The 13,410-nt window shown below is 32.0% G+C and overlaps 2 protein-coding genes across 2 annotated transcripts in view; both read left to right on the forward strand.

Moving 5' to 3' along the window:
- The window catches only part of LOC106754701, an 8,949-nt gene extending 3,765 nt beyond the window's left edge, over positions 1 to 5,184 (forward strand). The window contains exons 5-7 of the mRNA XM_014636757.2: positions 2,755 to 2,850; positions 4,064 to 4,126; positions 4,819 to 5,184. Of these exons, the coding sequence (XP_014492243.1) occupies positions 2,755 to 2,850; positions 4,064 to 4,126; positions 4,819 to 4,875 (216 nt within the window). The 3' untranslated portion in view covers positions 4,876 to 5,184. The remainder of the gene's footprint in view (positions 1 to 2,754; positions 2,851 to 4,063; positions 4,127 to 4,818) is intronic.
- A 6,904-nt stretch (positions 5,185 to 12,088) lies between these two features.
- LOC106754698 (zinc finger protein 5) lies at positions 12,089 to 13,035 on the forward strand. The gene has a single exon (XM_014636754.2). It carries the CDS (start codon positions 12,114 to 12,116, stop codon positions 12,831 to 12,833), a length of 720 nt encoding a protein of 239 aa, XP_014492240.1. The 5' UTR covers positions 12,089 to 12,113; the 3' UTR covers positions 12,834 to 13,035.
- The last annotated feature ends 375 nt before the right edge of the window (positions 13,036 to 13,410 follow it).

Genomic DNA, 13,410 nt, shown 5'->3' on the forward strand with positions numbered 1-13,410 from the left:
TATATATATATATATATATAGAGAGAGAGAGAGAGAGAGAGAGAGAGAGAGAGAGAGAGAGAGAGAGATATGTATATATATATATATATATATATATATATATATATATATATATATATATATATATATATATATATATAGATAGATAGATAGATAGATAGATACATACATACATATATGTATATATATGTATGCATGCATATATTTAACAATTTTTTCTTTTGGTATATTTTTCTTTTTACTCTTATATTTTATTAACGTCATTCTTTTATATTATTCTGAACATTAAGCATACATAAAATATATAAACTGTGTTCTTTATTCCATCAAATAGTTTTAAGAATTTATGTTTGAATACCACATAATTAAAAAAGCAAGGGTTGTGATGACAAATATCGATAGAAGCAACTCTCATTGTCACCACTTCTACATGTAAACTATAATTTGTGTATGCATTGAGTTTCGTATGTTTAATTAGTATAATATTTAATAATGATTTTCAATTTTAATTTGGTTTCTTAAAAAAATTACAATAGTATTTATTTTAAACATATCTTAAAATATTGTATCCTATATGTTTCAAGATGAGATGAATAGTTGGACATGAATGGAAATTGATGCTTAACTATGACTATCTAATTCTGGTGGGCATCCAATGATTGTTTTCATCCCCCAAACATGGTCCTAGTGATGGTTATGCTTAGCTCCCTTCTAGGAGATATGAAGGTCATATAATTAATTGTAATGTGGTCTGTATTTTTTTTATTGATAGAATGTTGGTTAGTTGTGAATATCTCTTTAAGTGATAAGTTGGCTGCCTTGGAAAAGCTAAAAGGTTCTTTTGTTTTATCTGTTGGGAATGATTTTGTCCTCTACTACCCCAACTTAGACTAGATCGTGGCTATGGTTACATTCCCTTTTAGGAGATATGATGGTCAATATGTGGTACATTCTCTTATTGCTGGAAATGGAATGTTGGTTTGGTTATGAATGCCTCTCTAAATGACAACCTTGCTGGCTTTAGAAGCTAATGGATTCGGTTATTTTGTGAATGGTTTTGCCATTTTGTTGACCCTGATTTGGTGAGTTTACTTGTTCTGTGTTGTTCATATCAGTCCTGAGTTGATTGTATTTGCACAAGTTCAATGTATTCTACTTTTCAGTTAAATTGATTGAACCGGCAAGTTGATTCGAACTTTAAAAGCTGTTTGGGAATAGGGACTTGGATATTATTGGGTGTCTAACTTCCTCATTGTGTGGCATAAGATTCTTGATAGAAAACTTGAATGACTAGCTTCTTCCCCCTCTGAAATTAGCTTTTTGATGGTCTCCAAAGTGTTTGTGTGCTTATAAATTGATATTGGAGCTGGTTGCCATAGTTTTGGAAGGTCTACATATGAAGTGACTGACTTAAAAGGGTGAGTAAAGTTCTGTTCTGTGTAGTAGCTGTTGATATGTCAACTTTTAAAGGAAATTTTACTGTAGGGACTTGGGTTGATATGTCCCACATTGAGCAGCGTGGGATTCTTGACGGAGTATTCAAGTGACTTGGTTCTCCCCTTTTGTCATCTGGTTTTTAAGGGAGGGTTACCCCATTGTTTGGGTGTTATCCTGTTAGGACCAAATTTCGAGGTACGAGACGTAAGTCTTATATTGAAAAGTATGAAATTCTAGCATGGGGTTTAAAATGATTACAACCACTATTAGCTTTTAAGGAAGGTTCCTCAAGTTCTTGAATCATTTATTATTGGTATCAAAGTTGGTCATTAGGACATCTTTGGTGCATGATCTTGAGCTGGGATCTTAAATACAAAATCTTGCACCAAATCCAAAATAAAGATCTCCAGCTTGGAGGATGAGTTCTTGTAGATAAAGCATGAATATCTGCACATTTTCCAAGATCTACCACTATAGCAAAAGTTTAATGAGATCTTAACAAAGCTCATGTCCTATGTGATAGACAAACCCGCCAAAAAGTAGTGCAAGATCTCAAAATAAGATCTTGCACTAATGATGCTCCTATCTGTGGAGGAGCTACTAAGAAAAACTAAGTGAAGCATGTAGAGTGCATCTGCCGGGACGTTAGTGTACCTATGGAGGGAATAATTAGAAAAGCTAAGTGAAGCATTGTAAAGTGAAACTGTTGGGATGTCAGCTTCTAGTGTAGGTGCTATGAATGATAAGGATTATTGGTATTTTGGGTTGACCAAATTCCACATTTAACAGTGTGGGATGCTTGGTGGAACACTTAAGTGGCTTTGTTCCTCTCCTTGACAGCTACCGTTTATAGGAGGTTTCCCCAAGTGCTTAGGTTCTAATCAGTAATAATACTACCTCATGTGACGCTTATTTGATTCATTGACATGAATTAACATCCTTGATTTATGAAGGCATTTTTTAGTTATTAAAAAAATTAATGAGCGGAATAGACTTGTAAGAATGGGAAGGTTATAGTAGAGAAACACTCATTTAGAAAAAAGAATATTCCATCAATAGAATGTGCTTTGGGTGCTTCTTTATTTAAACGAAGTTTCTGTGTGTAATGCTTATGCGTTTGCTCTATGCTTTTTGTGAAGAAAAGTTGGCATCTATCAAGACAATTTAACAAACAGAAGTTTGTGTTAATTGCATTTGTAGTTTTTTTTTATATCAAACTTTTTGAATTGATAATGGATACTTGAGATATGTATAGTTCTTGAAACAGATTAACTGTAAAGTTCATCCTAACGTGTGTATTTGACGGTTATCATATAGGGTGATGAACAAGTACAACAACCAAACCAGACTGTGGATGGCCTGTTACATGCACTGGGACTTCAAAAATATGCCATTCTCTTTAAGGCAGAGGAAGTATGTAACTCATTTCTTTCCGTAAATGAAATCATTTTTATTATGTATTTATTTTCAATTGATAATTTCTATTCTCCCGTGTTCAGTTAGATGTCAAAATCATCTACTTATTGGTTGGTACTGGAATGCTAACTAACAAAATGACTGTAAAAGACTATAAATATTGGGAACTTTCAAATAATTATCCTGTGGACATTCCCGAGTAGTATTTTTCCTATTGAATTAGTTTGTGTTTTTCTCTTTCAGGATAGTTTGTTTCATTTTTGTTATTGCGGTTGGATTCTCGTAAGTTCTGTGTTCAATTTACATGTTAGGGAAATATGTTCCATTGAATGGCCGAGACTCAGTTCTTCAACTTGGTTACATTATAGCATTAGTTTCAAACTAAACTCTTTTCTCTTTAATTAAATTTTATAGTTTTACTCTATTTGTAGTGTACTAGTGTTCATTGGCAAATTTTGTCAATGTTGGTAGGATGTGAATGTTTTGTAGTTGCATAAATTGGGTATAAATAATCTTTGAAAGTGAATTTAGGCTTAACTCAACTTGACTTGCGAGATAGATTTTACACTCACTTATATACTGTAATTTGGTCATATCCTTAGTTGATAAAAGGTTTTTAACACCTCCATTCATGCCGATAATTGGACATCTCAAGTGTGGGAAAAAATATTTATGGGTGGCACCATACGCCCAATACACGTTGCTAGGGATCGGCTCTGATACTGTTTTAGAAAATGGTTTAGGTCTAGTTCAATCTTATAAGACTGGTTTGAAAGGAGAGGCTTACACCCTACCTCTATGCTATAATTTGATCATAGCTATAGTCAATGTAGGATCTTCTACAAATGTTAACAGTTGAAACATTATTTAAGAATTATGCCTTGTAAATTTTTTTTATATCTTTCTTCTTTGGGTGGTTTTCACCCTTGCATGTAATGATTAAACTTAACTCTTAAATAACAGCATGGGAGCTTACTCTTACTATCAATCTCTTTGCTTCAGTGGACTCTTAATCTTAGCTAGCAGATGAACTGAGTTTGTTGTGTTAAGTGTTCAAGTGATCATATATTGTTGTGTCTCAATTATCTTAGTACGGATGTATGGATTAATGGAATATAAAGTATGATCTTGATAAATATGCTTCGGCAATGAATTGTTTTGATCTAATTTTGTACTGCTAGTTATCTTATGCTCTGATATGTTCAACCAGGTGGATATGACTGCATTGAAGCAGATGGGAGAAAATGATCTCAAAGAGCTCGGGATTCCTATGGTAATTAATTGTCTTTTCATATATATTCAGATGTTTTTCAACGAGATTTACTGTTGTGAATGTACACCAGATATATGGATTTAGGCATTGTTATACTATATTCAGACAACATAGCATAAGTTTAGCTAATGGAGTTGTTTTGGAAGATATCTTCATGTTAAATATTGTTAAACACTATTTTTTGTACTCATGTCCTCAGTACAAGCTTGTCCCGTGCCAGTATTTCTCTTTCTCTTTCCTTCTATAGGTTCATCATCATTGTTCAAAGTTATTTGATAAAAATACCTGTAAAACAAATTATGATGTCTCAGATGTCAAATAGCCCTTAAGAAAATATAGATTTGACTTCTAAAGGGAGAAGGGTTGTGCTTAGGGAATAAGCTGCTGTTAAAACCATAGATTAGAAAATCAACTATTGATCAAAATCCATGTCCTTTAAATTCTGGTATCTGAACCTAGTGAAAGGTGATAGTCCGGGATGTGGCTATAAAGCTGCTTGCTCCAGTTGTATCCTGTAACAGATGGACAATATCAAGAGGAGGGTGTCTGCGTTGTATTTGATGATATTAGGGACAGTGTGCGTGCGTGCGTGCTTGCTTGTGTTAATGTGTTTTTGATGTTCCTTTGCTGAGTTAGTACTCAATTTTGATTATTTGCTGTTATTTGTCTAATGGAGGTTGATTGGGTTGCAGGGTCCAAGGAAAAAAATTCTTCTCGCTCTCTTGCCCCGTACCAAGCGTCAACAATGATTTTCTCGTAATCCTGCTTGACGCCAAAACTGATACCATTGTTGGATCACCACTTTTTACTTTTAGTTTTAAACTATATAGCTTGGGTGATGGTAAAGAACAGATATGAGAATTTTTACGAATATAACATCCCTTGACCCTTGTAGGGTTCGAGTATCCTTTGTATCCATTGTCGCATTTCATTATAATTCGCACTAGTCCCGGTTTAAACTCTCGTTTTTTGGAAATATTGATCTGTAATATATGCTATCCCTACTTTCTATTTATTTTGAATGAAAGAAAGAGAAAATTAAATCAATTCATATGAAACCTTGTCTAAACATTTGCATTGAGCAAGGTGCCAGTGGTGTCAGCCAAATACGCTTAACTTTTTCCACGCACACTTACCAACTCGTGCCCGAAGTTTGACAATTTAGAGAGTAGTGCACCACTTGATGCTTGCAATGCCATGACGTTTTTACTAACAATCACTTTTTCAAAACTTGTCTAACTTTCGGTCTCAATTTTCTTTTGTTATTGGGAGGAAACTGTGTTTCTGCTGAGTTTAATGATAGTAATTTATTGGTTCTTGAAAGAATGTTGGGTTCAGCGAATCCCAATGTCTGCATCGAATCTGCGTTTAGTTTACTTCTCCCAAAATTGAAGACATCGTTCATCGTATGTCGGTAAGAATCCAATTCCTGGCCCCAGATACTGAAAAAATGAATTTGTGGAGGTAACGTTAATCTTTTTTAAACTGTTGGTGATGCGTTATTATCAGATTAGATTTCATGCGGTTTCTAGAATGAGCACTGTGCTCATGTTTTTTGGTGCGTCACGTGTTTCGGAGCTATATAAATCGTTTTCGTCACTGACCGTTGAAGTAAATTTTTATAATCGCATATTCTTGAATTCTTCTATAAGAAATACAGTCTGAAAGATTAGAAAAAGGAAAACACAAAAGCACGTTAGTCGTTAAAAATGAAAAAACAAACATTGCCCTTTTAAACGGATTTGAATAATTAAGATACGTAGTAATTGAAAATAAGTAGTATGACGAACATTTTTAACTTTTTTAATAAGCAAGATGAGGTTTTAAGGTATTTTGTGTAATTTGGTCATGATTATCATATTTCAATTTTTGTCCACGTTGTCTCATTTTCTCTTTGCGTTAGGACTTCAATTGTAAATTTGTAATATAAAATAATATATTAATTAACTACATATTTTATACTAAACTTTCAAATATACGACTTTTGTTATTTAAATTTTACATACTTTACCTTCTTATTAACTACTGGTAAATTACTAAGAGTGTGATTACGAGACTGATGTGGAATGATTTTCAGTTCAAGGCCAAATATGAATTATATTTTAAATTATAAATTTTACTAATAAAATATAATTTTATGAATTTTATAGCTGAATTTTCAATATCGGAAACTTTATATTAAAATTTTAATCATGCTAATTTTACCAAAGCATTTTTAATTATATGAATTTTAACATCAAACTTTCAATTTCATTCAGTCTACCATTAAAATTAACATTTTACCTTCTCGAGAATTGGATACCAACTTACTAATAATACGATGATGTGACTATTGAATTACCGGGTGAGTTTATGGTAAAATAACAAAGTTATTTCTTTGGTAAAATTCAAGAAAAGGAACTAAATATGAAATGTAAATTCATGTTAAAATATATTAAAATAATAATGTGTATATATATATATATATATATATATATATATATATATATATATATTAAAATATGAAATTAATCGAAAGCATTTTCATTCTTTTAGATTTTCCTATTGTATATTTTCTTTTTATAGTTTAGTTGCTGAATTGAATAAGTTTGTTTTGCTTTAGAAGAAAAAACTATAAAATTACTTAAAAAAAGTGTCTTATCTTTAGCTATTTGACACTGAACATGACTATTATTCACCTGTACCTCACCCAAGTTCTAATCCATTGCTTAAAAAAGTGTCTTATCTTTAGCTATTTTGCCAACACATCCATTAAGCTGAAATGGATGTTAACACATCTGTTGATAGATACCTCATATCCGTAAGAATGTATAATTTTATTTTCATCTATTTTGATTTTTGTTATTTAAACGGATATCCCACATTCGTTAACAGATGTGGTCACATCCGTTGAAAATTGATTTTTTTTTAGTTTTTAGTTTATTAAATTATTATATTTTAAATTAATTTATTTAGTATTTAAAATTTTTAGTTTTTTATAATATATTAGGTAATTATATGTGAATTAATTTTATTTATTTAAAAAAATAATTATTATTAATTTATTAAATTGATTTTTGTTTTATTTAATTGATTTAATAAAATTTAATTTATTTTTAGTTAAACGGATATGCCACATAATTAACGGATGAACGGATATGGTCACGGTGGAAACTTTTTTATTTTATTTTGTAGTTTTTAATTTATGAAATTAATGTATTTTAAATTAATTTATTTAGTATTTAAAATTTTTAGTTTTTAATAATATGAATTAATTTTATTTATTTAATGAAATAATTATTATTAATTTATTAAATTGATTTTTGTTTTATTTAATTGATTATTAAAATTTAGTTTATTTTTAGTTAAAAGGATATGTCATATCCGTTGAAGATGAATTTTTATTTTTTTTTTGTGGTTTTTAGTTAATTAAATTAATGTATTTTAAATTAATTTATTTAGTATTTAAAATTTTTAGTTTTTTTATAATATGTTAGGTAATTATATATAAACTAAGTTTATTTTATTTAATGAAATAATAATTATTAATTTAATTAAATTGATTTTTGTTTTATTTAATTGATTATTTAGATTTAGTTTATTTCATTACTTAAACGAGTATGCCATATCTGTTGAAGGTTGAATTTTTTTTTTTTAGTTTTTAGTTTATTAAATTAATTTATATGTAATATTTAAAATTTTTAGTTTTTTTATAATATGTTAGGTAATTATATGTAAGAGGGTGGGGTGGGAAAAGAGGAGGTGGGAACAAACGGATGACGGATTTGGAGAATGAGAAAGTGAGAGTTGGGAGAATTTGGGGGACAAAGCTGCGTGGTAGAGAGAAAGAGTAAAAATTAGAGAAAAAGTAAATATAAGGTAAAAAGGGTACTTTTGACATTAAAAAAATAATGAAAAGGTGCAGGGAGTATTCTAGCGTGTGTTCGTTTGAATGAAATTAACTATTCACAGTGATTCAAGAGGATGGAATTGCGAGATTGGCTATGTTCTCTTAAGAGGATTTGCGCTGATTGTTATCAACAGATTTACGGGATGATACTGTTAAAGGCATCCTGCTAATGTGAGAGGATTTGAGCTGATTTCTATGACAAAGACTCTTGTGCCCCTGTACTTTCAGTTGAATTCCAACATAAATAAATGATTTTGAAACATAAAAATTAGATAACTACACACTGTGCATAGACGAGAAAGAAGCGAAGGAACCATGCACTGTGCTTTCACGAATTTGTACTGCAGCCATGTGATGACCCAGTATCCACTGTGCTCGGCATGGGAGGAGGAAGAACGGTGTTGATGATGAAGAACGATGTTGATGATGATGAGGGAGACGATGCAGATCGTGGAAGGAGGGATTGAAGAGGTGAAGAAGCGTCTGTATCCGGTTCGAAGACGCTGGTATCCAGATCCAGCATGGTGAAGGAGTTGCAAAGGAGCAGTATCCGAATACAAGGTTGCCGTATCCGGATCCACCTTCTTCAACATTTTCCATGCCAGACGTATTCCGATCGGGCTTTTGCAACGAGTTGTCGTATCCGGATCGAGGCAAGCTGTGCGCGACTTTTTGAGGTTTTGCCAGCGTCGTTTCCGGTTGGTTGTGCTGTGTGAGTCGTTTGCACATGCGTTGCTGCGTTCCTTCGTCCGTCCATTCATTGCTGAGGTCGACCATGTGAACCTTCGTCCATGGAAGCCATGGTGGCTTTGGTGTTGATGAGAACGGCGCAGATGATTGCAGCTATGGCTTCTTTCCGGTTGCAGTGTGCGGTTGGTCGTGCCTTCCTTCCTCAGTCACAACAGCTAGCTTAGGAGAATGGCCGTGCCTTTCTTCGTGCATGGGTGGCATGGAGGGAGACGATACAGCTAGCTTATGATGGTCTGCGATTCGCATGGAGGGAGACGATGCAGATGTGTGGCATGGAGGGAGCAAAAAACAAATAGCATGCTTATAATCATTAATAATATTAATGATAATAATTAATAATATTAATAATAATAACTAATAATAATAATAATTAATAATATTATTGATAATAATTAATAATAGTAATAATAATAATAATTAATAATATTTTTTCTTTTTATAATAATAATATTAATAATAATAATAATAATAATATTATTATTATTATTATTTCAATTTACTAAATTACCATTTTTTTATATTTTAAAAATTAATTTTTATTTTTTTCTCTTTATAAACATTTTTACAATTAAATATAATATTAATAATTATCATTTTATATTACTTTAATACCTAGGGGCATTTTAGTAATCTTCAATTTTTACCCATTAAACAAATTTTTTTCATCTATCACATCAATCAAATCCTACACTAATTCTCACTTCCAAATCCACTCTCAATTACCCACAAATCCATTCAAAGAAACAACAAAAAAATTACCCTCAAATCCACTTAAATCCATTTAAATCATCTCCTACAAATCCCTACAACCGAACAAAGCCCTAGTGATGAAAGTAGATTGAATTATTTGATCGTGTTAAAAATCTTTAATGATTCATGAAGAAGAATAATTAAATGATATTATTATTAAAATAATGATAAATGACACATATTTATATTTATTTGATATATATTATAAGAGTAAAATAATTATAGAAAAATGAATTTTTGTAATGTTTTTTTTTTTAAAAATAATATAAAATAAATATGTGTGTCAAAATATAATTTCCTTTTTATTATATATATAAAAGACTAAACCAGTTATAACAGTTGGATAACTGTTACTAGGTCCATACCTAAAGATCTAGAAAAAGTCATTTCTGACAGTTTCTGACAACGCTATCCTTTGCGTCGGATACTGCTTTTAAACCTAACTAATCCATCTGTGGTTAAATCATTGCAGAAAATGGTTGAAAGGTGGAACTTTGTCAATGCCAAGAAACCAGATTACATTAAAATAAGGGTTAAAATATAATTAAAGGGGTCACTAACTCAAGACTCTAAACAGATTTTGCAACCTATACAACACTTTAAACCTACGGACAATACAACTAAAACCAATTTAGACCCAACAGTTACTCGTCCTAGCAATAGCTGTTGCTTCTGTAAGTGGCAAAAGTTGAATACTCTCCAATCTGAAAGCAAATCTAAGATGCCCTTATTATATGGATCAGATTATATTTTCACGAAAGTTCTTCACACACACTGCGTTCACTCACAATGGTTTCTGATGTCACTTTCACATAATACTGGTTTTTTAATGTCCAACAGTTCTTGATCTATTGCAGATAGGTTTGAGGGATAGCCTTAAAGTTACAACCTAAGTCAGAAACAAAACAAGGTTGAATCTTGGTAGTTTTAGCATTACCCTATATTGTTGATCCAAGTGCGTTTGATGAACTGGTATTAAGCATACATTTCAACTTAGCATGTTTCTCCGAAGCAACATATTTTTGTCGTTGATATAATATGAGTGTATTATCATATAATATTCTAATATATATATATATATATAGAAAGTTTTTCCTTAGTCAGTTTTGGCCTTCTCTGGTGTGTGATAAAAAAATAGTAATACCACTTTGGATTTGTCCAAAAGCAAGGGCAATGGAGAGGAAGGTTTTTTGGAGGTAGGGACCACGGTTTGATATTCTCAAACCAACGTGTAATGAAATGGAATTAGCTAAAATCAATCAATCAATCAGCCAACGTACCCACCCACTTAGCCACCATAACCCAATCTCCTCCCTCATAGCCTCGTTTTATTCCACATGTTAGGAGAGAGTGAAATGAAATGCTATATGACAGCATGCCTACTTGGAATTCTCCTCCTGAAGCAAGAAAAGAGAGTTTAATAAGCATGAAAATGGAGAAAAAGGAGTGGGAAATTGATGAGCATGAGAGGGTTATTGGAGGAACAAGTCAACCAATGGAAGATCTAGTTAGAGACAATGGAATAAAACACAATCTAATGATTTCTAAATTGTCCCGAAAGCAACAAAGTGTGGGACCAACTATAACAACTGTCCAACGCAAATGCTGCCTTTATTTGTAGAATAATACTATAGTTGATGACTTGATTCACCTGAAAATATAAGTTTCATAAAATATAGGCTTTGCCTGCTCTAAGAAGATATGCCCAGATCTTATGGAAGACTCTTATTAGTATATATGCTGACATCATTGCCCACTTTCTTTTATTCTTCTTTTAGCTTCTACTCTTTCTTTTATATATATCACAACACCATTCATAAAACATGGTCAAGAAAAAACTGATTAAGGCTCTTTTTTAAATGTCATTGTGGGTAGAGGGATCATCACAAAAAGAAGCTTTATTCAGTGCTGAATTTATACAGATGTCATCATTTTATGAACAACATCAATTCAATTAACTCAACTGCATAGGACTTGGTTATGGCTTAATTAGCACCCAACATATATTGCAGTAATATTCATTTGTTTAACAATATGATTAGTCTGGGCAGAGGACAATACATGAAGCAATGAAGTAATTGGCTGCTCAGTAAAATAATTAGATATGCATTTTAGTACAGTAGTAGATATGTTACAAAGTTAGTGCCCCTCTTTCTTTGACTATTTGTAGCTACAGTTAGTTTAATAACTTTAATCATGTCCTGAGTATGGAATATGTCTATTTTTAATGAGAGAAAAAGACAAGTGGAACTATAAATATTATTAAGTGCTTATAGACCATCTGATTCCACCTTAAATAAATCACAGTGAATCCTCTTTGATTGAGAAGTTTGAGGTGCATCTACTACAGTGCCAAAAAGAGTTTCTTTAATTACAAACATTGCATGAGAGACGGCTTTCTCTAATCTGACTTTTCTCTTTAATCTTTTATTCTATTGACTCTGGGGTACCTTATGCTGTCCATGTACTATAAAACTAGTTTTTTTAATCGATACAATGCATGCTATGACTTGATGAGTTTACTATAAAAGGAACATAAGCCTAAAAACTAACCACTGCATTTCCAACCTCAAAATATTTCTTTTACCAAAGAGAGAGATGGAAAAGGATATCTGTGATCTTTCTCAAACATGGGATGGTGATAATGGAAACTCTACTGAGAAAAGGCTAAGGTTATTTGGCTTTGAGCTAAACCCTTCCAAAGAAAGCTGTGTCAAAGAGTCTGGTGAAGGAGATGAAAGTGTAAACTCCTCTAACTCAGTCTCATCAGGAGGAGACAAAACCGTGCAAGAAAAAACCTCCGCCAAAGACCCAGATGAGAAGAAGTTCGAGTGCCAGTACTGTTTCAAAGAATTTGCAAACTCACAAGCATTAGGAGGGCACCAAAATGCCCACAAGAAAGAGAGAATGAAGAAAAAGAGATTGCAGCTTCAATCCATAAACCGCTACCTCCAACACCCTTTTCAAACCAGCAACGGATTTGCTTACCAAACCTCAGATAGTCCTTGGTTCTATGACCCTTCTACCTATAATTCTGAGTTCACCCTTTGTGAAGAACCTCAGATTAGCTTCAAATCAAATGTTTTGGATACCAACTTTTCTTGTGATCAGAAATCTAGTTGGTATTCTGTGGCATCACACCCCCCTTCACAACAAGATACTTGCATGTTTACTTTCTCCAATGCAAATAATAACTCTCCTTTCATCTATAAACCTTGCCACTTCCCTTCTTCAAACCAGAGTCACAGTAATGCCCTAGATCTTCAACTAGGCCTCAACTTGGAGTCAAATACAAGAAGTTCTCTAAGGAGGATGTAATTTAGTATATACACGACTTGTAGGTTTGATTAGCAGTTTCTTTGTTTTTCCTTTTTGAATTATTTTAATGCATCATTTCTCAAACATCTGGGATAAGGAAATGAGAAAAGGTAAAAAAACAAAAAAAAAAAAAATTACGATTCATTCGTTGAAGAGTCTGACAGTGACCACCTTTCAGAATTCAGACAACATATATATACAATTCATACGATGTATTTATCATAGTTTGTAGCCATTTGATATTACACACACTTCTCTTCATTCTAAGTACATATTAGATAACCTTCACTTTTTCTTTCTCTATGTTCAGTTATCTATTCCTGTGAGATACAAATATCAGTATCAATTGTAAAATGTTTATACAGTTTACGAACTGTTAAAAATTATCATAAGTATAAATTTTATTATGATTATAATCAAACACCTATCTTATTTGATAAGTTTTTATTCATAGAATCATAATACGCACTGACACAAACAATGGATTCTGAGACGAGAGATTATATAAATTTGTGATGATAAATTTATCTTCACAAGGCCTTGCTGTAATGTTGCATGTTAAGGGAGTGAAGAAATG

The sequence above is a fragment of the Vigna radiata genome, unplaced genomic scaffold, assembly GCF_000741045.1.
Source record: "Vigna radiata var. radiata cultivar VC1973A unplaced genomic scaffold, Vradiata_ver6 scaffold_207, whole genome shotgun sequence".
In the NCBI taxonomy this organism is placed as follows: domain Eukaryota; kingdom Viridiplantae; phylum Streptophyta; class Magnoliopsida; order Fabales; family Fabaceae; genus Vigna; species Vigna radiata.

What these genes read in the sequence shown, in the direction of transcription:
- LOC106754698 (XM_014636754.2), top strand. Translation starts at nt 12,114, where the DNA reads ATGGAAAAGGATATCTGTGATCTTTCTCAAACATGGGATGGTGATAAT.